Genomic DNA, 23,443 nt, shown 5'->3' with positions numbered 1-23,443 from the left:
CACACACACACACACACACACACACGTTTAAGGTTTAAGTCTTTTTCACGTTTCATAAGAAGGGAAAGTTAATGCTTTGGCTCCTCCCCCTCATCCCCTAACACACACGTGTCAAACTCAAGGCCTGGGGGCCAAATCTGACCCCTTTAGAGCATCTAATTGGGCCCACAGCAAAAAGCAAAAAAGTCAGAGAAACAATGAATTTTTGTGAATTCAGTTGTAAATATCTCAGCTATAGATATCTCTACATTAATACATTTAATATTAGCAGAAATCACATTTTCCACATGCTTATAATTTTTTCCAAAATCCTTGCTTCAAATTGTTCCCCAAACTTTCCCCAAATTACATCAAAATTGAAAGTGAAGATCCAACAGGATATCTGGTATTATTGGTGCCTTTCTTACACATTTTATATTTATTTTACACCTAGAAGTTTAAACAATTAACTTATACACTTATAACCTGTGACTTAAGATCAAACTATATCATATTTGGCCCCTGAACTAAAATAGTTTGACACCCCTGCTCTGAAAAATGTTTCCCCCTGTTACGACTGTGGCCGTAATGAGAGCTGTTTGTAGCTGGTATTCTGTTTTGGAGGAGAGTGAGTGCTCTGTCGTCGTGTGGATCTTTGTCTGTCTCTTGTATTTTTCCAGAGTGAGTGCTGTGAGTGGATCTTCGTGTGCCAGGTGTTGCTGTCTGATTGGAGGAGACAAGCTGCACTGATTGATCCTCCACCTATAAAAGGCAGCTGACTTCGGTGGGAACCTCTGACAGCAGCACACCGCGTTGTTCCCAGCCTCCAAAGACTGAGATCTTTTGGTTCGAATAGTGACTTTATTCAGTTTCTCTGCTGTTGTTTTGTCTGTCTGTGATTTCTCTGGATCTCTAGAAAACATGAGTGTTAGACTGGTCCTTAGTTGTGATCCTATTTTTGTGCTTTATTGTTTTGTACCATATTGTTGAACACTATAAACTGTAAATATACCTTACGTCTGTCGTTTAAATCATTTATTTGGGGACTGGGGACAAATTACTTCCGGCATAATATAGTTATGTACTTACCTCCTAGACGGGTGCATAACACCCCCCAAGTTTCAGAATAAAAAAAAAATCATTTAAATCCAACTTAAAAACTTTAATTTGACATTCTTTGACTGTGATAATGATCTGTTAGGGGCGTGTCCAACCCCAAAATAATTCAAGTTTTTAGGTACATTTAAAAAAATAAATAAAATCTATTCAAACATCTTAAAGAAGTTCCATGTGACTTTATGCTGAAACACGTCCAGATTTATTTCTATATGCTATTAAATCAACAAACCTAAACTGAGGGAATTTGTTGTTTCAGACAGAATTACACGTATTTCTCTGCCTTGTTTTAAACATGTTTCACAGAGAAAATAACCTGCTAGCTGTTGAGGCGATGCTATCAGAAGCTAATGCTACTTAGCAACAAAATAATCAAACCGTTCAACAACCCATCATTTTTATTGACTCATTTTATGAATGAAGCAGAGCTAACTTCAGCCACCAGAGCGTGTCAGAGCACTGTTTAAAGGATCGTAAAGGTCGCTTAGGAGAGCTCTTTTTCTCTGCTTCATTGTCTGCTACCAAACAGCAGAGTTGGAACTGTCGCCCCCTGTGGTCACAGGGGTTTTTCGGGTCAAAGGTTTACATTGAAATCTTTAACTTTTACTGTTTTTTAGGGCAACAAAAGCAGCACAAGTTGCCATTTTTACAGAAAAACAACACGCTCACACGCACTGTTTTAACTGTTTTTGGTGGGTTTTTGTCGACCTTTTCTGTATTTTTCTGTAATATTGTTTGCATTTTTTTAATTTTGAGTTTTCATTTTGTCTGGAAAAATCTACTAAATGATGTAAAAATCAGGCTGAATGTTTCATTCCAATAGAAAACAATGGGATGTTTACAGGCAGTGGGGCCGTGTGACATCATCAATCACATGATTTCAAGATGGAGGAACACAGGCTCTAAAACTGTAAAGTAGTCCTATTTTTAAAAGTTAATAAAATGAATATGGTGAACAATAACGTTTTATTAGACATAGATCTACTAATAAGAACATTTTGTAAAACCAGTGGAGGATCCTTAAGTCCTCCATAAATAACCGTATCACTAACACTACAGGTGATTTATGACTGAATGGGTTAATGACTAATGTTGGTACCTGAGAGGTCAGAGATGGTTTCCTCTGAGTCCACGTTGAGGTTCTCTGAACTATCAGCTGTTCCTATGGATGCCTCAGACTCCAGCGTCTCATCGTCTGATGCTCGTGGCTCCAGAGACAGGAACTCAAAGGTCAGCTCCTCCCTGCACACGTCATTAAAACCAGCGTTAGCGATAAATATGAAGAGCTAATGGTGATCCACGTACTTTTTCTTCTGCATGTCTTCTATCCGCTCCGTGAGAACCCGCTCCTCCTGCTGCATGGCGGCCTGCTGCTGTTCTGGAACATCGATGAACGGCTCCACGGTGTCTTCATCCTCCTCCACGCCGCTCTTCCCCATCGTCAGCATGTCCGGCACCGCCGCTATAGGCTGCAGCCGTGGGCTGAGGGGGGGGGACGGGGCGTGGTAGGTCAGACGCTGCATGCGGCCTTTACCCTGTGGGAGAAAAACTTTATTTAAACCAGGGGTGTCAAACTCATTTTAGTTCAGGGGCCAAATACAGACCAGTTTGACCTTAAGTGGGCCACAGGTAATAAGTTGAAAAAAGAGCAAATTCAACATTAATGTGCCCTGTTTTGCACTTCCATGTATAATCTATATATAAGTGATTAAGAACACGCACACACGCGCGCGCACACACATACACACACACACACACTTGTGGGCGCACACAAACAAAAATATGCACGTGCACACAAATGCGCGCACGCACACGCACCAACACAAACATACGCAATCATACACAAACGCGCGCACACGCACATGCACACACAAACAAAAATATGCACGCGTACGCACGCCCACAAACAAACACTCGTGGCTGGCTCCACAAAAACACACGCAAACACAGACACGCGCGCACACACATTTGTGGGCACACACAAACATACGCACACACAGACAAACACGTGAACACGCGCACAAATGAACACTCGTGGGCGCACACAAACACAAGCGTGCGCACACACACAAACACTCGTTGGCGCACATAAACACACGCACACAAACAATCACGCGTACGTGCACACAAACGCGCGCACGCACATACACACAAACAAAAATATGCACGCGCACACAAACAAACACTCTTGGGCATACACAAACACACGCACACACAAACGTGGGCACACACAAACGCGCACAAACACACACAGACAAACACGCACACAAATGAGCACTCGTGGGTTCACACAAACATGCGCGCACAAAAAAAACACTCGTGGGTGCACACAAACGTACGCACGCACATACACACCAACAAAAATATGCACGCGCGCGCACACACAAACATACGCTCCAGGCAAGATCAACACTTCAAAAATCCTTGATTTTGTAACAATTTTTTGTAATTTAGAAATGTTTTGTGGGAAAATGCTTTTAATTCAGAAAAAAATCTATTTCCACAATTTTTAATAAAATAAGACTGCAGTGGTGCAACATAGGCACAAACGCCTCTGCAAATATTACATATTAAATTTGTATATTTGGGGGCAAAGATTTCTACTTCAATAATGACTCGTGTTTCCGCTGTCAGTTTAACTGAATTGGATGATCTAAAGGGCCGGATTTTGCCTCTGGACCTCGAGTTTGACACGTGGTTTAAACACTGGAGCACGTGCAGCGGCTCCAGTGCATGCGCACGCACACACACACATGCACGCACACACGTTACCTTCTTCGCTGCCCATGGAGGCTTTGAGTAAAATCACAGAGAAGAAAAATCAGATAAACTTTAACTTTTTACACTGATTTACAGGCGACGAGTGAGCGTTTTATAACTAAATAAATAAAACAAGATTTCTTACATTTCATTCAAACACACACATGTAAACCTGGGCCAATTTTCTAGGTTTTATTTAAAACGCTTCAACAGTAAATTTTTATAAAATAATCTTTCAAATAAAAAAGAAACATTGTTATTGTAATTTATCTTGTGATAAACTAGTTAATCATGACAATTTATTTTGCGTAACACATTTTTACTGTGTGTGAGACTGACTTTATGTATATTATATATTAGAATAAAAATTACATTTAAAAATGACAAAAATTATTGACATTTAAAAACATTTTCTGCAAAAGTACCAGTATATTGGTGTGGTATCGGTATCGGTATCGGTACATCCATACTGAATAATAAAAGTTTGTTAGAAATCCATGACAAAAAAGTTATGTTTTTTTTTTTTAAACCTGGAGCTAAAATCCCACGTGTGGTGATAAGTCAGTTATTAGTTTCTATTACTAGAGTTATTATGCACTGGTTTGGTTTATTATTATTATATATTTATTATACTCACCATTGAGCGTCTGATGAGGGTCAGTTTACACTTGGCTTTATTCTCTGCAAACTCCAGAGTGCTGATGTCCTTCAGTCGTATCCTGTACTTGTTCATCTGCTCACAGATGATCAGCTCCACACATCTGCATTAGAAAAGTGGGATTTAATCCTTTTACCTCCTACAGATGTTATTTACTATCATTTTATCCAGTTTATTCATTTATGTACATGTTCTAAAATCCATTAAAGCTGCTGTGGATGATAAAGACACAACAAGGGCATCATATGTCAATAATATTAAAGGTATTTATTACAAAAAACATGAGAATTATTCTTTGACTTTGTGTGTGTTTGGAGTCATTTTGTGCATTTTTGCAGGGTTTGTGTTTCTGGTCATTTATTTATTTGTTTTTTTTTTTCCATCAATCTGTATATATTAGTTGTTTTGTGTGTTTTTTGTTGTTATTTTGACAATGCTTTTACACATAATTAGAGCAAGGGTCTCCAGTGGCTCATGTGTAAATGTTTGTTACTCTTGGACTGTCGTTTGTGTTTTAGTCTAGGTGGTGGGCGTGTTCTTACGCCGTGGTTTTACTGATGTCCTGAACGCTCTGCAGGGGGTCGATGGTGTCGGGGCAGCGAAGGATGCACGGAGCAAAGACTATTGCTAACGCGTTAGCCGACATTCTGTTGGTGTCCTCCTGCAAGGCGATTCTGAGGGCAAAAAAATCAGCTTTAGACCCAGAGACGACACATGAGACACACACGCGCACACACGCACAGGCGCGCGCGCACACACACACACACACACACACACAGGTTACCTGACCAGATGAAATATGAGACGCTCCAAAGTGTTGAGATGAGTTCTGCTGAGCTGGTCAATCACTGAATACACTCCTCTGATCGTCTCCTTTTTGTCCTGCAAACCTACACACACACACACACACACACACACGCACGCACGCACGCACACACACACACACACACACACACACATTGTGATTGTTTCAGCCTAAAAAACAGTAACTTTTTAAAGAGTGAAGTCGTTCCATCATTGCTCAGTTATTGATCATATCTGCCTCTTCAGCTGGGTTAATATGACAGCTGATCAGCTGTTCCATGTTCACTCATTTTTAATTCCTAATAATTCAATGATAATCCAGAGCGTTTTCAATCACTCTGATGGTAGTGATATATATAAAACATGTATAGGATGAAGGATGGAGACCACTGGCAGGTCTGAAGTTTAATCTCTTAATGTTTACATTTTAAGCATTATTAACACTGATGACTTTTCATTAAATAAGTCAAACTGATCAATTGTTAGTGCAGATCTGTGTAGGTTACATTAATAGCTAGCTCAAACACTTTCTCTGCACATTTAAAAGATGATACAAGAGCTTTTTAAAACTTTTTAAAGCTTCTAAAGTCTTCTGTGTCCTTCAAAGATCTAAAATCATAAATCTAAAATAGACAAACAATGGCAAAAACAGAGGAAATTAGAGGAAAACACACACAATGAAAAGGAAATACACAAGATTACAATAAAAATACATAAACATAAAAACGTACAAAACAACCATAAAGACAAACAAAATGAGAAAAAATGTACTAAACACCAGAAATTTACAAAATGAAAGAAAACAATGAATGGAAATACGCAAAATTACTACAAAAACACAAAACAATTACAGTAGGATATACAGAGCAACCACAAAAACAAACAAATGACAAAGACACAAAATGAGAGAAAATATGCTAAATAACACAAGAAACGCACAAAACAACACAAAAATAGATAAAATGACCAAAAAAATTAAGTAAATGATACAAAGAACAACAAAAAATACACAAAAATAAAAAAAACACGATATACAGTATATAAAGTAACACACAAAACGATATACTAAATGACACTAAGAACACACAAAACAACAGCATCATCAGCTCAGGTTAGACCTAAACACGAGGTTTGTAAACAATAGAAAACAGTCTGTTCAGAAATCCTCTTAAAGGCTCAGATTAACTCACAGATTAACCAAACTGCTCTAAATTCACCCTTTAAACGTTCAATCTAAAGCTGCAGCGTGCTACACTGATGGGGGCGGGGCCTAGCGTCTCACCTGTGGCGCGGATGAACTCCTCGTAGAGTTCAAAGGTCATCAGGGGGTTGGGCAGTTCCCTCAGCCACTGCTTGAAGACGCTCCCGATGACGTGGATGTTGTAGTCGTCCAGGTTGATGCTGTTCACATCTGCACAGGAAGCATCCTTTAGCCTCCACGCACACACACACACACACACACACACACACACACACCTGTGTCCAGCCCCTGCTTCAGTTCTTTGATCTTATTGGTGGAGCCAGACTTCCTGTAGATTCCCTCCGTGTACAGGCCATGCATCTCGATGTAGTTGATGAGTTTCTCAGCGACGAGTGGAACCGTCCTCTCATCGTTGGTCAGACGTGAAACCTCCACCCCGAACTGTCTGGAGGAAAGTTCTGGATCAAACTATAAAAAAGAGAAACAAACACAAAGGATTAAACACGTGATGTAAGTCAGCGAGACGGTGTCAGCCAAAAAGCCAATCAAATAAGGCAGACATGGTTTTTAAGACAGCATTCAACCAATGAAATTGCAGGACAACAGGATGAAGAAGAACCGTTAATAAAAGCGTCTGCGGCAAAATTATACCTAAAATAATTTTGTTAGGGTACAAAAAATATGAGGTAATCAATAAAAAACAAGTTACAGTATGCAAAATATGTGCTTAGGATCACGGACGGAGAAGCAACAACTTCTAACTTTGTTCGTCATTTAATATTCGCTGTGTTTTCTGTCCACATTTACTGCAGCGTTGATCTCTGCATGTGTGTTTGCACCTCCTTCTCAGTTATACTATTTTTCCGTATGAAAACTATCACCGCAGACAGGTGCAGATTTCATGAATTGCTTTGCTCTCTCTACACAACCTTATTTGCATTTTCCCCTCCCATATTTTTGCTCCCCCTGGGAGATCTGCCTATTATGCATATTCATTAGAGGGAAACACCTTAAATGAATTGAGGGCGTATTGGTAAGCGCAGCTCACACGCCCACCTGCCCTTTGTACTCCTTATTAGCGTGTGGAGTGACGTTTGCACACGTGTTAATACCACTAAACCTTTTGTGAATCTGCCCCTGAGTTTGCAGGGGACGGGGGGAGTTTTCCCAAATTCATTTGAAAAAATACAATTCGTTTTTGTTGTTGTTCTTTAAAAAATACTAGTATAAGTTTTCAGTGAAATGGTCCCAAACTTTTGAGACTTTAGGTTGGTTCTTCTATTGCGCAATTCTTCTTCACCATGTAAATGGTGAAGCGACACTGCACCCAGCAGTTCATGTATGGTACTGCAGCAAAAATGAAGCAGAAAGTGACCGCCGGAATAAATTTACAACATTAAATGACACAAGTATTTCTAGTCGACATGTTACTAATCATTTTTGCATTATTGTATGAGTCACACATTGCGGTTGCCGCGAATCTCAGACGGTCTTTAAATTTAACCCCTTTTACCCAAATACCTGCTTTAGGTACTACCACTCACTCATTCCCCCTGTCCACAGCCACCATCATTATAGCTAAGCTTCACACTTGTCACTATACTGGCTGGATTACACAACATAATAAGCACAATATATTCTACAACTTCACATCTCACCCTCACTGCAAAACAATCTATTCTTCCCCACCTTTTCTATTTCCAACCTTGAGTCTCTCCTCCCTGCTCCCTTTCCCCTCCCCTTCCCCCTCCCCCTCCACTTAGGTGTAACACTGCTCTCCCTTTTTATATCCTCCCTATAATTAAAGATTTCTTACCCTTCCTTAGGGAGGGCTGGTGATGGTCACAATTAAGCAATAAAATAAATCAATGTATTTTATTGCAATAACAAAATATGCATTGCTGTCTCATAATGATTGCACTTCCTGTGGTGTTGACCTTTGACAGCATGTGCAGACAAGTTAAAAAAAAAAAAAAAATGTATCTAGAATTTAGACCACATGTCAAACTCATGGCCCAGGGGCCAAATCCAATTCGGCTCGCAGGAGGAAGTAAAAATTACAAAGAAAACATGAATCATTGTGTAAATGTATTTCATTTATTTTATTGGTTTATTTACCAGCTGCGGAGCACCGTCGGGCCAAGATGTCACTGTCTGAGTTGTTCACAAAGTGAAAGTACAGAAATACAGTTGTTTAAGATTGTGTGTTGTTTTAATAAAAAAAGAATAATAATTACAAAAAGCTATTTATATTTTTCAGAAACTTCAGGTGACCCAACATTGGTTGAAAAATAGATTTTGTGGCTCCTGAATAGATTTATTTCTGTAGTTTTTATTATTTCCAATCATCTCATGCCTGGGGGGGGACAAAGACTGACACTTTATTTGTTAATTTTCTACTCTCTCCCTCAGTGCCATTGTGTATCCCTAGGGGTACACGTACCCACATTTGAGAAACACTGCTGTAGACTAAGCTACCCTCCAACGTCTAACAGGCCCCCGCACTGAAGACTTTCAAATCCTGCTTTAAATCCACTTTTACTCCTTGGCTTTTAATTCACCTTGATATTTTATTTTATTTTTTTATTTTTTTTGGGGGGGAGGGGGGGGGGGTTAGCCCTGTTTAGATGTGTTTAATTTCATGTTTTTATTGTTTGTTACCATGGCAGCAGGAAATCATCAGTTAGAATTTTTTGTTGATTGTAACCATGACGACAGAATGGAAGCCAACGGAGGACATGAAAGCCAAATAACTTCAAAGTACCTGGATACTTCTAAAATATCACATACAGCTTAAAGCTCTACAAACCACTATTTTTTGATAATTGTCTTGCATTTGTTATCTGCAACATTGATGATGGATCAAAAACCAGCGATGAACATTACTTTTGGTGACTTTGTGGATTCTGAGCCCGTATTTAACAAATTCAGAGGGGCGTCATTCCAACAATCAAAGCAAACTCGTAGGAAGAAGGTTAAGATGCAGAAGATGAAGAGAGACCCACCATCATCTCCTGGAGACAAGGGTGATGATGAACAAGTCAACCATCCACCAGTTACCGTACCAGTGAGTCCCTCTGAACCAGACTGTACACTGGTACCTGACCAAGCACCACCAGGGTGTATCACATGTGAAGAGATGACACAAAAGGCATCCTTTACAAGGTACCAGATGGAATTACTAGACAGGGACCTGGAACACCTCAAACTGGCTCTGGATGTTTCCAAAAAGGAGTTCCATGAGCAGAAAGAACAATGGGAAGAGGAACGAACGATGTTGATGAAGGAGGAAACAGAATCAGATTCCATGGTTCAAATGAAGGAGGAGGAAATCTCCAAGCTCACGCTTAGCCTGGACCAATGGAAACAAGAGGTACGCCGAGGTGAGTCTAACCAGAGGAAGATGCTGAAGTGGCAGCGGGAAACCACCTTCCTCCTTCAGCGTCAGAATCAGCAGATCTTCAATCTCAAACACTCACTGGATCAGACCAAAAAACAAGTAGAGGAGCAAACCAGAAAGCTTCAGCACCAGGAAACAACAATATCAGAAGCTCAGAAGAACATCATCATCAAAGACAAAGAGCTGAATGTGAAGGATCTCCTCGTGCGTGAGCAGAACATTGAAAACGACGTTTTGAGGGCTGATCTCAGGCAGGCGCAGGAGAAATTAAAAAGTCAAAGTGATCAACACGAGCAACTGTTGGAGGTGAACGCCAACATGTTAGAAATGGTGAAATCAAAGGAGCAGGCCTACTGCAGTCTGGAGGAGCAGGTGAAAGAAAAGGTGACCCTGCTAGAGAACGCCCTGGTCGAAGCACAGAACCAACTGAAAGCCAAAGATGTGGAATTAGAAGAAGAGCGGTCCAGACACGCTAAAAAGAAACCACTACGGAAAAGAATCCTCCAGTGGTTTAAGAGGAAAACCAAACGTTAGAACAATATAAACCCCATGATGATTTAAAACATTCTCTCTCTCCTTTTCTTATTTTAATGAGGGAAAAAACTTTTATAAAGAAAAAAAAGACAAAAGAACAAATGAATAAGAAAAATGTTTGTAAAAATAAAAAAAAATAAATAAAAAAATGTAACCCCTTTTTTTTTCCTTTGTCGTCCTTGGCAAGAATCTCAAACTCCACCTATGATCTGTCCCCAAAATGTTTTCTTTAAAATGTACATGCAAATCCTGATAATTAAAACAAAGGCAATGGGGATACAAAGGACTGATCAGGGTTAGGGTCATATTACATTTTTCAATTACAATTATGACTTCAATTATGTTGAATTACAACTCAGTTGTAATGATTACATTGTCCGACAGCCATTTTTTAAAATTACAATTAAAATCACAATTATTTTTCCCCCTGAAAGTCAATTACAATTACATTCTCAGTTACCAAAGTTCAAATTCAATTAATCACAACTACTGTGCCTTTAATAAATAACCTCATAAAACGTAACCTTCCTCTTGTGTTAGCTTTCTGTTAGCATCTCTATGATAACAGGTCAGTTTTGTCAGTTTTATAGGTAATCAATATTAAGAATGTATGGTTGTACAGCACTTTGTGATTTTATGTGTGAAAAGCACTATATAAATAAAATGTACTTATATATACAGTTTTAATTTGCTGTTAGATGAGTTTTTCCAGCCAGGGAAACATTATATTGTGTTTTCTTCAGAATACCAGATTCCATTCCAAAAAACTGCAATTTTACTTTGAAGCATAGAGATTTTTGAAATTTCATTTATTCACAACTAAGCTGAACAAACACTGAAGACACAACATAACGCAAAAAAACATAATTATTGAAGCATTAATTTCTGTGTGATATGAGGTAAAAATGCTGTTTTGTCAAAGGTGTGTATATTCACTTACAAAATAAGAGATGGGTTATGCCAGTTTTAGTGCAATATACAGTTAAAATCCACTTCAGCACTGTTTATACAAAGTACATTTAAATTTTGTTTTTCTAATGTGAAGAATTTTAACATGTGAAAAGAATATAAAAAACGATTAATAAATATAGATGATCAAAGCATTCATGGTCTGTGTAAATTTTCATTTATGGAACAAATTTCCAAAAGACCTGAAAGACATGTCAACTTTACACATATTTAAAATCACATTTTAATGTATAAAGCATGTATTTATTCATGTATTTGTTGGTGTAATAAAAATGTCTTGATGTTGTACTTTTTTATGTCATGTTTCTGTATAATTTTTCTGTTCTTATGTTCTATAATTGTTTTTTTTTTATGGACCCCAGGAAGTACGTACAAGTAACTAACTGTGACGTCTAGTGTGTGAATGTGGTAAAGGGACAACATTTGGAATGATGACATGAACAAATAAATAATACTAACAAAACAATAGTTAAATAAAAACTATATATATATATATATATATATATATATATAGTTGGGATCTATTTTTAGTGGCGTGGGGAACAGTGGATTCTCTGTTACCCACACATTCTCACGCTAACACGATTAATGTCATGAGTTTGTTATTGTGAGGATGGAAGAAGCTCAAACATGGCCCACTCACCTTCTTACTGCATTTGTTGGTGGTTTTCTGGCAGCACTTCCTGTGGCAGGCGTAGCGACACACTGGGTAGACACAGGTGGACGGATTAGAAAGGGGGGGTTCAGTGGGGATCTCCACTGAGAGGCCGTGACGTCTCATCGTAGCAGCAGAACGTCAAACACAGGAGGAGACCAAAAACTGCACTGTGTGTGTGTGTGTGTGTGTGTGTGTGTGTGTGTGTGTGCACAAAGCTCAGAGGAGAAGGAAAGACGCAGACCCCATGAGTCCAGTTGAAAACAATCTGATTAGGGCTTGAGCAGAGGCTGGAGGCGGGGCTTAGCACAGCAACACATTCCACCATAAATATTTAAATTTCTTCTTTTTTTAAAAAAACAGGAAAATCCCATTAGATCAGGGCCATTAAACTTATTTTAGATCCAGGGGCCAAACATGGAACAGTTTGATCTGAAGCGGGCCGCAGCTTTAAGAGCAGAAAACAAGCAGTTTGAACATTAATGTGCCCTTGTTTGTGTTCCAGATATAAATGATACATAAAGTATGTAAGGAACCACAATATCTAATAATACGTGACAGATATCAGCCCACTTCAACATTTTATGACCAATTATTCTTAATAATTTTGTGGAAAAGTTTGAGGAAAATTGTAGAACTTGGGAAAAAATAAAATTGATATAAAATGACTGTCATTATGTGATGTAATTATGTAATTAAGTAAACATGGGATGTGGACATTGATTGAATTTGCACATTTCTACTGATTTAGATTATTTTTAAAACATTTTGACGAATATTTTTAACTTTGAATTGGATGCTCTGAAGGGCCAGATTTGGCCCCCGGGCCTCGTGTTTGACACATACATTAAATTAAAAATCTAATTTTAAAGGGAGTCCTGGACAGGCAGCAGAAAAATACACATACACACAGTTATTTACAACACCCACAATACAATAAAACACATGAAACATTTATACAAATTAAAGAGAAAATGAGAGAAAATAAACTGAACATACAAAACAAAACAAATAAATTGAAAAAAAAAAAACATTTGTAAATGATACAAGAACAAAAAAATACACAACATAACAAAAACAAAATATGAAATACACACAACGACAGCAAAAACACTCAAAATGAGAGGAAACATAGTTAATGACACAAAGAACAAAATATACAAAATGACAAAAACAAACACCACCAGAAAAGCACAAAACAACAAAAATACTAACAAAAAAAATATATTAAATGACATTAAAAACACATAAAGTGAGAGAAAAACAGACAAAACAATAATAAAATACACAAGATGACAAAAATACATCAAAATAAAAGAACAATATACAAAACAACCATAAAAACAAACAAAATGACACTAAAATTCATAAAATGAGATAAAATATGTGAAATAACACCAAAAACACACAAAATAAAACAGATAAATTGAGAAAAAATATATTAAATGATACAAAGAAAAACAAAAATACACAACATGACAGAAACATGATAGAGAAAAATATACAAAAGAAGAATGAATGCCCTCTATGGGTTAAAACCTGCTATTACAATTGAACTTTTTGCTGCTTTTGGTTGATTTTCTTTTTCCTTTTGGAATTTAAATCATTTGTGGCTGAAATAAACATAAAATAACATTGGCTGAGAAGCAGAAAACAATAAAATAAAATATAAAACATATTAAATAATTCAAAGACTAAAATTATAAGCATAAAAATAATAAAGCACTACATAAAAGCCAGACTGAATAAGGAGTAATCTCGTATATTCTACATATGACATAGCAAAACAGCAACATCCTTAAGAGCAACCTGATCTATAAATATGATTTATTGATCAGGTTCTGGAATAAATAAAAGATACAAAGATAGAATGATCAGTGTGATTAAACACATTTCTAACAGAAGATGTTTCTAGAATAGAACACACTCACGTTTGCACACACAGGCTCGGTCCATCATCCAGATGAGAGACGAGCAGTATTCACAGTACGTGGGGATGCTGTACTGAGTCGACTTAAAGATGTGTCCGTTATGTTCCTCCACCTGTAGACGCACCATTTCAGTTATAGATGAAACCAGTGAAATATTAGAGCTGCAAAGAAACGCTGCATTTTAAAGGAGAATATTATGAAAAATACACTTAAGTTGAGAGTCTACCAGCACAATATGAAATAAATCCATCCAGTCTACAGACAGTGACGGACGGGCGAGTTGTTGTTTGAAGTCGCTTGAAAAATTTCAATCTTTCAACTTTGAGCAACTAGGTGGCGCAGGACCACTTGAAGTCGCGTTGTTTACATTGTTTTTGACAATCCCCACCGGTTGTGTTTTGAGCGCGCGCCACGGCGCAGTCCAGTCTCGTGACGTCAGTCGTCCGAGGAGTTCTCGCAATATTTACACAATCGCACGAGAACGCGTATGTGTTATAAACACAACAACAAAGAGATAAACAGGTCAGTGTTCCTAATGAAGGAGTAGAAGAAGAATGAACTCTGTGGATTTGTCTCTTTTTTATTTGTAAACAACCTGTTATATATACTGTATGTACATATGATCTTAATTAATCTATTGTTAGAATTTATATCTGTTTACAGATTGCTTTGTCGATAAAGTTTATCTTTTATTGTTGTTGTTGGGGTTTTGTTTACATGTTGGTGATGTAGTTACTTGAAATATGATCTGAAGTGTTTTATTTTGAAAAGAAACAGGATGTTTAATGTTGGGTATGTGCTTAACTTCCTGTTTCATTGTATTTGCTCTGTGCTGAGTTGATGAAATAGAAGTCCTGCGTATCTCTGACTGAGGACCACATATCCAGTGTGTGCCACCACACAGAAGAGAGGGGTGGGGGGAGGGGGAGGACTTTGCAACTCCAGGGACACACCCCCTAAAACGGAGCGCTTTGACAGCTGTTTTATACCAGGTTTTAAACCTCCCTTAATTCATGTGATGTTTAGATATATGTCATTTAGACCCACAGGGAACAGTTTTAAAAGGTTGTGTATAATATGTCCTCTATGTAAATAATGGTGATACTTTGGTTGAAGCTAAATATAGATTTTTCCTACTATATTTAGAGCCAACCTTCAATTTTTAAAATTTCCAGTTAATTCCCATGAAAATTTCCAACTTTTTGTATTTTCAATACGATGCTAATATTTATGTTTATATATGACACAGTTATTTAAAATTAACCCTAATTCCCAAGCTTAAGTTCAATAAATAATTACCATAAAAAGCTCATATTTTGAAATATTCTCATAGAAATTTACCAGAAAAGTTTCACTTCTTTGTGTCCCTATGAAATCAGGGTGGGGGTCAATTACATGTTTCAATTAAATTACATCTTAAATTATTCATGTTCAATTAAAACTCAATAACTATTACATTGACCGGCATTTTTTCCAATTACAATAAAATTACAATAATTATTTCCCCCTGAAAGTCGATTACAATTATGTTCTCAATTACTAAAGTTCAATTTCAATTAATCCCAAGTCTTTAATAAATATCCAAATAGAACATAACCTTCCTCTTGTGATAGCTTTCTGTTAGCATCTCTAATGCTAACGGGTCAGTTTGAAACATGTCTTAAATCATCTGTAAAATAAAATAAAAATATGAACTTTTTTTTAGCTAAAAATAAATAACTTACAACATCGTTGTCCTTCTTCCTGCGTTTCTTTCTTTCCGGTTTTGACGTTTGCTGCAGAAACAAAGTGTGTGACATCATGACTTCCTGTTCTTTCCTCCACTGGTGCTAGTTTTACTTCACCTTGCTGACGGAGCTGTCCAGAGGTTTGTACTCCGTCATGAACTCATCCAGGAACACTTTGAAGGTGTTGACCCACACTTTGACGGGCGACTCCCTCCAGTCCCTCTGCTCCTGCTTCATGGTTTTCTCCAGGATGTGTTCGAACAGAGCGTACAGGTCTTTGTAGCGGATGCTCTTACCGTCGTCCATCTGGAAAAAAAACAACAAGAAAAACCAGATTTTTAGATCATCAGGTCAAAAACTTTTATCACAGCAGGATCAAAAGAATGTGATTGTTTGATCTGAGCGTCACAATATTATTAATACAGGAACAAACTAAAAGGTTTTTCTGTTTTATCGTCATTTTGTTTGTGTTTTGTCAGTTTCTGGTGTCATTCTGAGGTTGTTTTATGTATTTTTTTCTAATTTTTGTGTATTTTGGTTGTTGTTTGTGTGTTTTTGAAATCTTTTTGTGTATTTTTGTTGTCATTTTGTGATTTTGGAGTCATTTTTGTGTTTTTTTTTTTTATATTTGTGTTTTTTCTTTTCATTTTGTGCATTTTTCATATTCATGTTGTTGTTTTCTAGATATTTCTTTTTTTTTGAATATTTTTGCTTTATGCTGTTGTGTGTTTTTGGAGTATCTTTTGTACATTTTTGTTGTTGTCAGTCAGATGTGTTTCATGAGGTAAATTAAATTACTGTATACAAAACGACAACAAAAAAAACACAAAGTTAGAGGAAAATTTAAAAAAAAAAAATAACAATAGGTAATTACAAACTGACTCCAAAACAAAAACAAAACACATTGAAAACACAAATAAAATACACAAAACAACAAAAAATGGGAAGAAAATGTAAAACATAGCTGTGTCCCCTAATTACAACAAAAGTTAATAAAATGACTCCAAAACCACAATTAAAGACATACAAAAACATACCAAAAAAATGTACAAAATCAACAAAATTACTCCACCATCACAGTACAGCACAAAAAAAACAAAATGAGAGAAAAATTTGAAAAACAACAAGTTCACATTAGTTTAGGCTGCGCATGCTGAGTCCCTAATTACAACAAAAATGTACAAAATGGCACCAAAACCACAACAAACTACAAAGAAAACACACAAAACATTCAAATTCACAAAACAAAAAACCCAAAACAATAGCAGTATTACAGTTTACAGTGTGGGACACTTACTGCGAGGGCAGTGGAATAAGAGTTGAAGATGTTTAATCTAAACTCCTTCAGAGCCTTTTTAAAGACCACGTCCACCATGGTGTCCTTCTTTCCGTCCTCAGAGTCCAAGTCATTGATCTGAAGCATGAGATCAATAATAATAATAATGAGTTCAGGTGTTGAAAACATACAGTAACAAAAACCTGGTTTACCTTCTTCATGAGGAAGTCGTTCATGCTCCTGTAGTCGTTGGTGCAGGTGAGGATCTGCAGGGCGTCGTTCTGCCACTGGGTGGGTTCTAGAGCAGCGCTGCTGATCTTTACGCTGCGTTTCCTCTTCACTTTAGGAGACGGCTCCTTGTTCTCCTTAGAGTCTCTAGACGTCTGATCCAGTGTAGAATCAGGACTGCAGGGTGGAGACGTGTTCTCCTGTCCTGCTGAAAGGGAAATCGAACATCTCTCACTCAGTGACTCTCCTTCATCAAACCAACAAATAGCCCACGCACTTCCCTCTCCAAAAATACTGAAATCACTACCAATTGTTCCATGATTATTCAATATTCACACTGTACATTTTTAGTTTGATCTGATCAATAATTTTTGAGATATGACTAATGTAGTGTAGTGTCAGGAACTCCAGCACATAGGAAAGGTAAATATGATATAGTAATACAGCTCCACCTACTGCTGAACATGATTAGTCACGTATATGCATTGGTTCGTGGGTCACGTTCTGGAAATATCAACAACATACTTCTTTTTTTACTATTTTCTGGAAGAAAAAAATATTTTTTTTCTCATTTTTGTGCATTTTTGTTTGTTGTCTTGTGTATTTTGGTTGTTGTTTTGTGTATTTTTGTTATTTTGTTGTCATTTTTGTGTACATTTGCACATTCTTGTAATTTTGTATATTTATGTTGTGGTTTTCTCTATATTTCTCTCATTCTTAATATTTTTTGTTGTTATATGCCGTTATGAGTGTTTTACTGTGTTTTTTGGAGTCATTTTTCAGTCATTTATTTGTTTTGTTTATAACTGTGTGGATTGTGGAGTGAGTAAATTTTTTGTTTGATCGGATTAAAATTTTTGAGCAATTTTACCGGAACAATTGGTACAAATTTCAGAATTTTTGAGACTGAAGTGATCGGGATGTCCTAAAAAAATTAAGAATGATCACAAACCGTCTCCTAGCAACAATCCAGTGTCTCCATAATCTCCGTCCACTGAGTCCGCGCCACAGATCAGCTTTTCTCTGGACGTCTTCTTTTCCAAATGCTTGTTCTTTCCCCAGAAACGCATCTTACGCACCCTGGCCAAACGTAAAATCATTGAGCTTTTTAAGTAATATCAGTAAGGATGGAGGAAATAAAACACACACAAGTTCAAAGAAAAGCCTTTGGTGAGTTTGGATGTTAGAAAATCAAAAAGTCAAACCTTCCGTCTTGGGAGTTCTTGCGCATGGATTCTGATTTGACCAAATCTCCTGACGACATGGTTTTGTGCAGCTTCTTCTTCTGCTCCTCAGTGTTTCCAGGCTGAAGCAACACAAACAAAACCACATCACACGTTAAAATAATGATAATGATACACGTTACAGAGAAAAATAGTGACCGGAGGATGACTGGAAACCATTAGACGGTTCCTTCCTACCACTGGTACGGAGCACAGGTTTACTGTTGCCAGATACAAATGATCATTTCCTCCATGAAGCCTAAAAACATCCAAATTCTCTAAGAATTACTCATTTAATGTTTTTAATTAATAATTATTACAGCTGTTCACTGGCCTATGGTTTATTATTTGGTTTAAAAAAGGAGGAAACCAACCAATCTGGCAACCGGTGAACAACTACACCGAACCAATAGCAAACATTGAAAAGTTCCCAGAAGAGTTTGTTGAGAGCACAAAGTGAAAAGTGAGACAAGTTTTTAAAGAGTTTCAGGATTTGATGACAGAATAAAGACATGCAAACATGTGAGAGAAAGAAAGAAACTATGTTAAACATGGATAAACACTTAGTGTAGGCCTCACATATCAATAAATCAATGATCATTTGCTTGAAAAAAGAAGTAAAAAGTTGTTCCACTGTACACACTCTTCTCTGAAAAGTTTGGAGCATTGCATTATGGGATGTGGAGTCCTGTAGATGGATACATAGAAGCGGTTTCACTTCATTCTTACTGTGATTTCTTGTGTTTGACAAAATCTGATGTTTTCACTGAAAGTTGAAGCAAAACAATGATGAATATTTATTTTTGAGCTTCACATGGAAATATTCCTTCAAGAAACAAATATTCTCTGAACAATTTTAGCTTATATTACCATTTTTTTGCAACTCCACCAAACTCACCATATTTTTAACCTATTTTCATCACTTTTTCTTGCCATAATTTTGCTCTTTTTAATGCAATTTTGCTACATTTCTCCCATTTCTGTCACTTTTTTCTGACAACATTTTATTGTTGTTTCCAGACATGTTTAGCACTTATAAACCCTTTACACCTAATGTCACATATATTGACCCATTATTGTCACTTTTAACCTCTTTTCGCCATATTTCATGATTTCTTTTGCTAATTTAACCACATTCACCATTTGTCATGATCATTATTTTCATCAATCCACCCATTTTCAGACCCACTTATTCCTGTTTGACAGGGTCGCGGGGATGCCCATTATTTGCCAGTTTAAAATAATTGTTCTAATTTGTCACTTTGAACCATTTTATTAGTGATTAAAACCATGATTTCCATCTTTAAGATGACTATAATAATAATAATAAACGTTCCTGGATAACAGTGGATATTATTCAGATGAATAAATAAATGTGGTTATCACAGATTCATAGAACAATAAACCATCATTTTACTGACTTTATGGATGGACCCCAAAAATCTCTCCCCTTTATTCCCCTGAAAAGGTTGAGAACCACTGGTCTACAGGACTCCACATCCCACAATGCAATGCACCAAACGTTTAAGACAATGTCGTGAAGAGATTATTTAAGATGGAGATGAAAAAAACGACAACTTTCGAGCAGTAATTTCAACTGTTTACATCTTTTTTTTCAAGCAAAAACCACCAAAAGAACCAAAAACTAAAGCACACAAACTCTTTCTTCTTTCCTGTATTATTGCTTGGATTGGTTTATATTCTAAATGTTGATAACGTGACCCTCACATCACATACAAACATATTTTCGTGATAAAAGCGTTCCATCTGTGATAAACACTGCTGTGTGTTATAGAGGGTGAGTTGGTGAAGTAGAGTCAGAGGTGAAGAACAGATCCAGGATCTGAGTGGGTTAGCCACGCCGTGGGCGTGAAGGTAAAAACGTCTGAGATGGCGCCCGGACTGTTACCATGTCTGAGTCACTGAAACAGGACTCCCTCACGCCCCCCTCCGTGGAGCTGTGCTTGGACAGGGGCAGGGTGTGGTGACGGGGGCTGGGGAGGCGCTCTTCATCATACTCCTCCTCCTCGTCTGAATCGGCCCCTACTGAGAGGGTGGGGGCGCGGGTGAGGAAGTCGGAGCGGGTCCGCGCCATTCGGGCTTTCTTTTTTTGGCCCCCCCTGCTGACCTGGAGTTCACCACAAGTGATAAGAGTGTGTGTGAAGGCTGCGGACCAAGCTTAGGAACCGCACTCACAGCAGTCGGTAGCACACGGTGTTCAGTTGTGTGTGACCGGGTACACAACTTAATTCAACACAAAAAACATGAACACATAGAAGCCAACGAGGGGCCACGTTTACCTCTCGTACGACTGCTCCTTTGGGCTTGGAAACGGACATGGATCTTACTACCAGGACACCTCCACGACGTGTTTCATTAGCGACAGCATCGTCATCGTACCTAAACAACAGAGACACAAACACACATTTAGTGGCACTAAAATGTCAGGATTTGATGGTAGTTGTGGACAGAGAAACTCACAACGTTGGAAGTAAAACAGTAAATTAAACTGGTCGTCAGAGTTCAACAAGATCACATCAAATAAAATAAAAGAAACCTTTCCGGATCATTCATTAATGACTCAAAAAACACACAAAATGCCAACAAAATACACAAAATGATGGAAAAATATATAAAACATTGAAAAAAACTGAAAATGACACAACATAATGCATAAACACATACATAATGACAACAAACAACACTAACAATAAGTAAAAAAGAACATGTTGACAAAATGACTCCAAAGACACACAAAATGCCAACAAATTGACTGAAAATGATGAAACATCAAAATTACAAAAAAGGACTGCAGAAACCAAAAATAATAACAAAAACACACATAATGTCTTAATATCCGCTGTGTTTTCTGTCCACATTTACTGCAGCGTTGATCTCTGCATGTGTGTTTGCACCTCCTTCTCAGTTATACTATTTTTCCGTACGAAAACTATCACCGCAGACAGTTGCAGATTTCATGAATTGCTTTGCTCTCTCTACACAACCTTATTTGCATTTTCCCCTCCCATATTTTTGCTCCCCCTGGGAGATCTGCCTATTATGCATATTCATTAGAGGGAAACACCTTAAATGAATTGATGGCGTATTGGTAAGCGCAGCTCACACGCCCACCTGCCCTTTGTACTCCTTATTAGCGTGTGGAGTGACGTTTGCACACGTGTTAATACCACTAAACCTTTTGTGAATCTGCCCCTGAGTTCGCAGGGGACGGGGGGAGTTTTCCCAAATTCATTTGAAAAAATACAATTCGTTTTTGTTGTTGTTCTTTAAAAAATACTAGTATAAGTACTAGTATAAGTTTTCAGTGAAATGGTCCCAAACTTTTGAGACTTTAGGTTGGTTCTTCTATTGCGCAATTCTTCTTCACCATGTAAATGGTGAAGCGACACTGCACCCAGCAGTTCATGTATGGTACTGCAGCAAAAATGAAGCAGAAAGTGAATAAATGTACAACATTAAATGACACAAGTATTTCTAGTCGACATGTTACTAATCATTTTTGCATTATTGTATGAGTCACACATTGCGGTTGCCGCGAATCTCAGACGGTCTTTAAATTTAACCCCTTTTACCCAAATACCTGCTTTAGGTACTACCACTCACTCATTCCCCCTGTCCACAGCCACCACCATTATAGATAAGCTTCACACTTGTCACTATACTGGCTGGATTACACAACATAATAAGCACAATATATTCTACAACTTCACATCTCACCCTCACTGCAAAACAATCTATTCTTCCCCACCTTTTCTATTTCCTACCTTGAGTCTCTCCTCCCTGCTCCCTTTCCCCTCCCCTTCCCCCTCCCCCTCCACTTAGGTGTAACACTGCTCTCCCTTTTTATATCCTCCCTATAATAAAAGATTTCTTACCCTTCCTTAGGGAGGGCTGGTGATGGTCACAATTAAGCAATAAAATAAATCAATGTATTTTATTGCAATAACAAAATATGCATTGCTGTCTCATAATGATTGCACTTCCTGTGGTGTTGACCTTTGACAGCATGTGCAGACAAGTTAAAAAAAAAAAAAAAATGTATCTAGAATTTAGACCACATGTCAAACTCATGGCCCAGGGGCCAAATCCAATTCGGCTCGCAGGAGGAAATAAAAATGACAAAGAAAACATGAATCATTGTGTAAATGTATTTCATTTATTTTATTGGTTTATTTACCAGCTGCGGAGCACCGTCGGGCCAAGATGTCACTGTCTGAGTTGTTCACAAAGTGAAAGTACAGAAATACAGTTGTTTAAGATTGTGTGTTGTTTTAATAAAAAAAGAATAATAATTACAAAAAGCTATTTATATTTTTCAGAAACTTCAGGTGACCCAACATTGGTTGAAAAATAGATTTTGTGGCTCCTGAATAGATTTATTTCTGTAGTTTTTATTATTTCCAATCATCTCATGCCTGGGGGGGACAAAGACTGACACTTTATTTGTTAATTTTCTACTCTCTCCCTCAAGTCCCCCCTGTAGTGCCATTGTGTATCCCTAGGGGTACACGTACCCACATTTGAGAAACACTGCTGTAGACTAAGCTACCCTCCAACGTCTAACAGGCCCCCGCACTGAAGACTTTCAAATCCTGCTTTAAATCCACTTTTACTCCTTGGCTTTTAATTCACCTTGATATTTTATTTTATTTTTTATTTTTTTTTTGTGGGGGGGGGGTTAGCCCTGTTTAGATGTGTTTAATTTCGTGTTTTTATTGTTTGTTACCATGGCAGCAGGAAATCATCAGTTAGAATTTTTTGTTGATTGTAACCATGACGACAGAATGGAAGCCAACGGAGGACATGAAAGCCAAATAACTTCAAAGTACCTGGATACTTCTAAAATATCACATACAGCTTAAAGCTCTACAAACTACACTATTTTTTGATAATTGTCTTGCATTTGTTATCTGCAACATTGATGATGGATCAAAAACCAGCGATGAACATTACTTTTGGTG

At 37.5% G+C, this 23,443-nt stretch overlaps 1 protein-coding gene across 7 annotated transcripts in view; it reads right to left on the bottom strand.

Annotated features, from left to right (window-relative positions):
* myo9aa (myosin IXAa) overlaps window positions 1–23,443 on the bottom strand; it is a 141,979-nt gene that overhangs the window by 1,415 nt on the left and 117,121 nt on the right. For 4 of the 7 annotated variants that reach the window (XM_028439094.1, XM_028439098.1, XM_028439097.1 and 1 more), the window contains 18 exons: window positions 20,762–20,861; window positions 20,371–20,589; window positions 18,444–18,544; window positions 18,191–18,318; window positions 17,223–17,446; window positions 17,032–17,148; window positions 15,852–16,040; window positions 15,732–15,782; window positions 14,008–14,119; window positions 12,065–12,126; window positions 6,794–6,986; window positions 6,600–6,728; window positions 5,298–5,403; window positions 5,056–5,187; window positions 4,493–4,616; window positions 3,868–3,888; window positions 2,401–2,630; window positions 2,195–2,337 (listed from right to left, as the gene is read on the bottom strand). In XM_028439094.1, coding sequence (XP_028294895.1) covers window positions 2,195–2,337; window positions 2,401–2,630; window positions 3,868–3,888; window positions 4,493–4,616; window positions 5,056–5,187; window positions 5,298–5,403; window positions 6,600–6,728; window positions 6,794–6,986; window positions 12,065–12,126; window positions 14,008–14,119; window positions 15,732–15,782; window positions 15,852–16,040; window positions 17,032–17,148; window positions 17,223–17,446; window positions 18,191–18,318; window positions 18,444–18,544; window positions 20,371–20,589; window positions 20,762–20,861 — 2,381 coding nt within the window. The remainder of the gene's footprint in view (window positions 1–2,194; window positions 2,338–2,400; window positions 2,631–3,867; window positions 3,889–4,492; window positions 4,617–5,055; window positions 5,188–5,297; window positions 5,404–6,599; window positions 6,729–6,793; window positions 6,987–12,064; window positions 12,127–14,007; window positions 14,120–15,731; window positions 15,783–15,851; window positions 16,041–17,031; window positions 17,149–17,222; window positions 17,447–18,190; window positions 18,319–18,443; window positions 18,545–20,370; window positions 20,590–20,761; window positions 20,862–23,443) is intronic. The other 3 variants (XM_028439095.1, XM_028439099.1, XM_028439096.1) reach the window with 3 other exon arrangements.

Source organism: Gouania willdenowi, chromosome 3 (genome assembly GCF_900634775.1).
Source record: "Gouania willdenowi chromosome 3, fGouWil2.1, whole genome shotgun sequence".
NCBI classification, from domain to species: Eukaryota; Metazoa; Chordata; class Actinopteri; order Blenniiformes; family Gobiesocidae; genus Gouania; species Gouania willdenowi.
The sequence above is the reverse complement of the archived record's forward strand: the minus strand, read 5'-3'. Positions and strand labels throughout refer to the sequence as shown.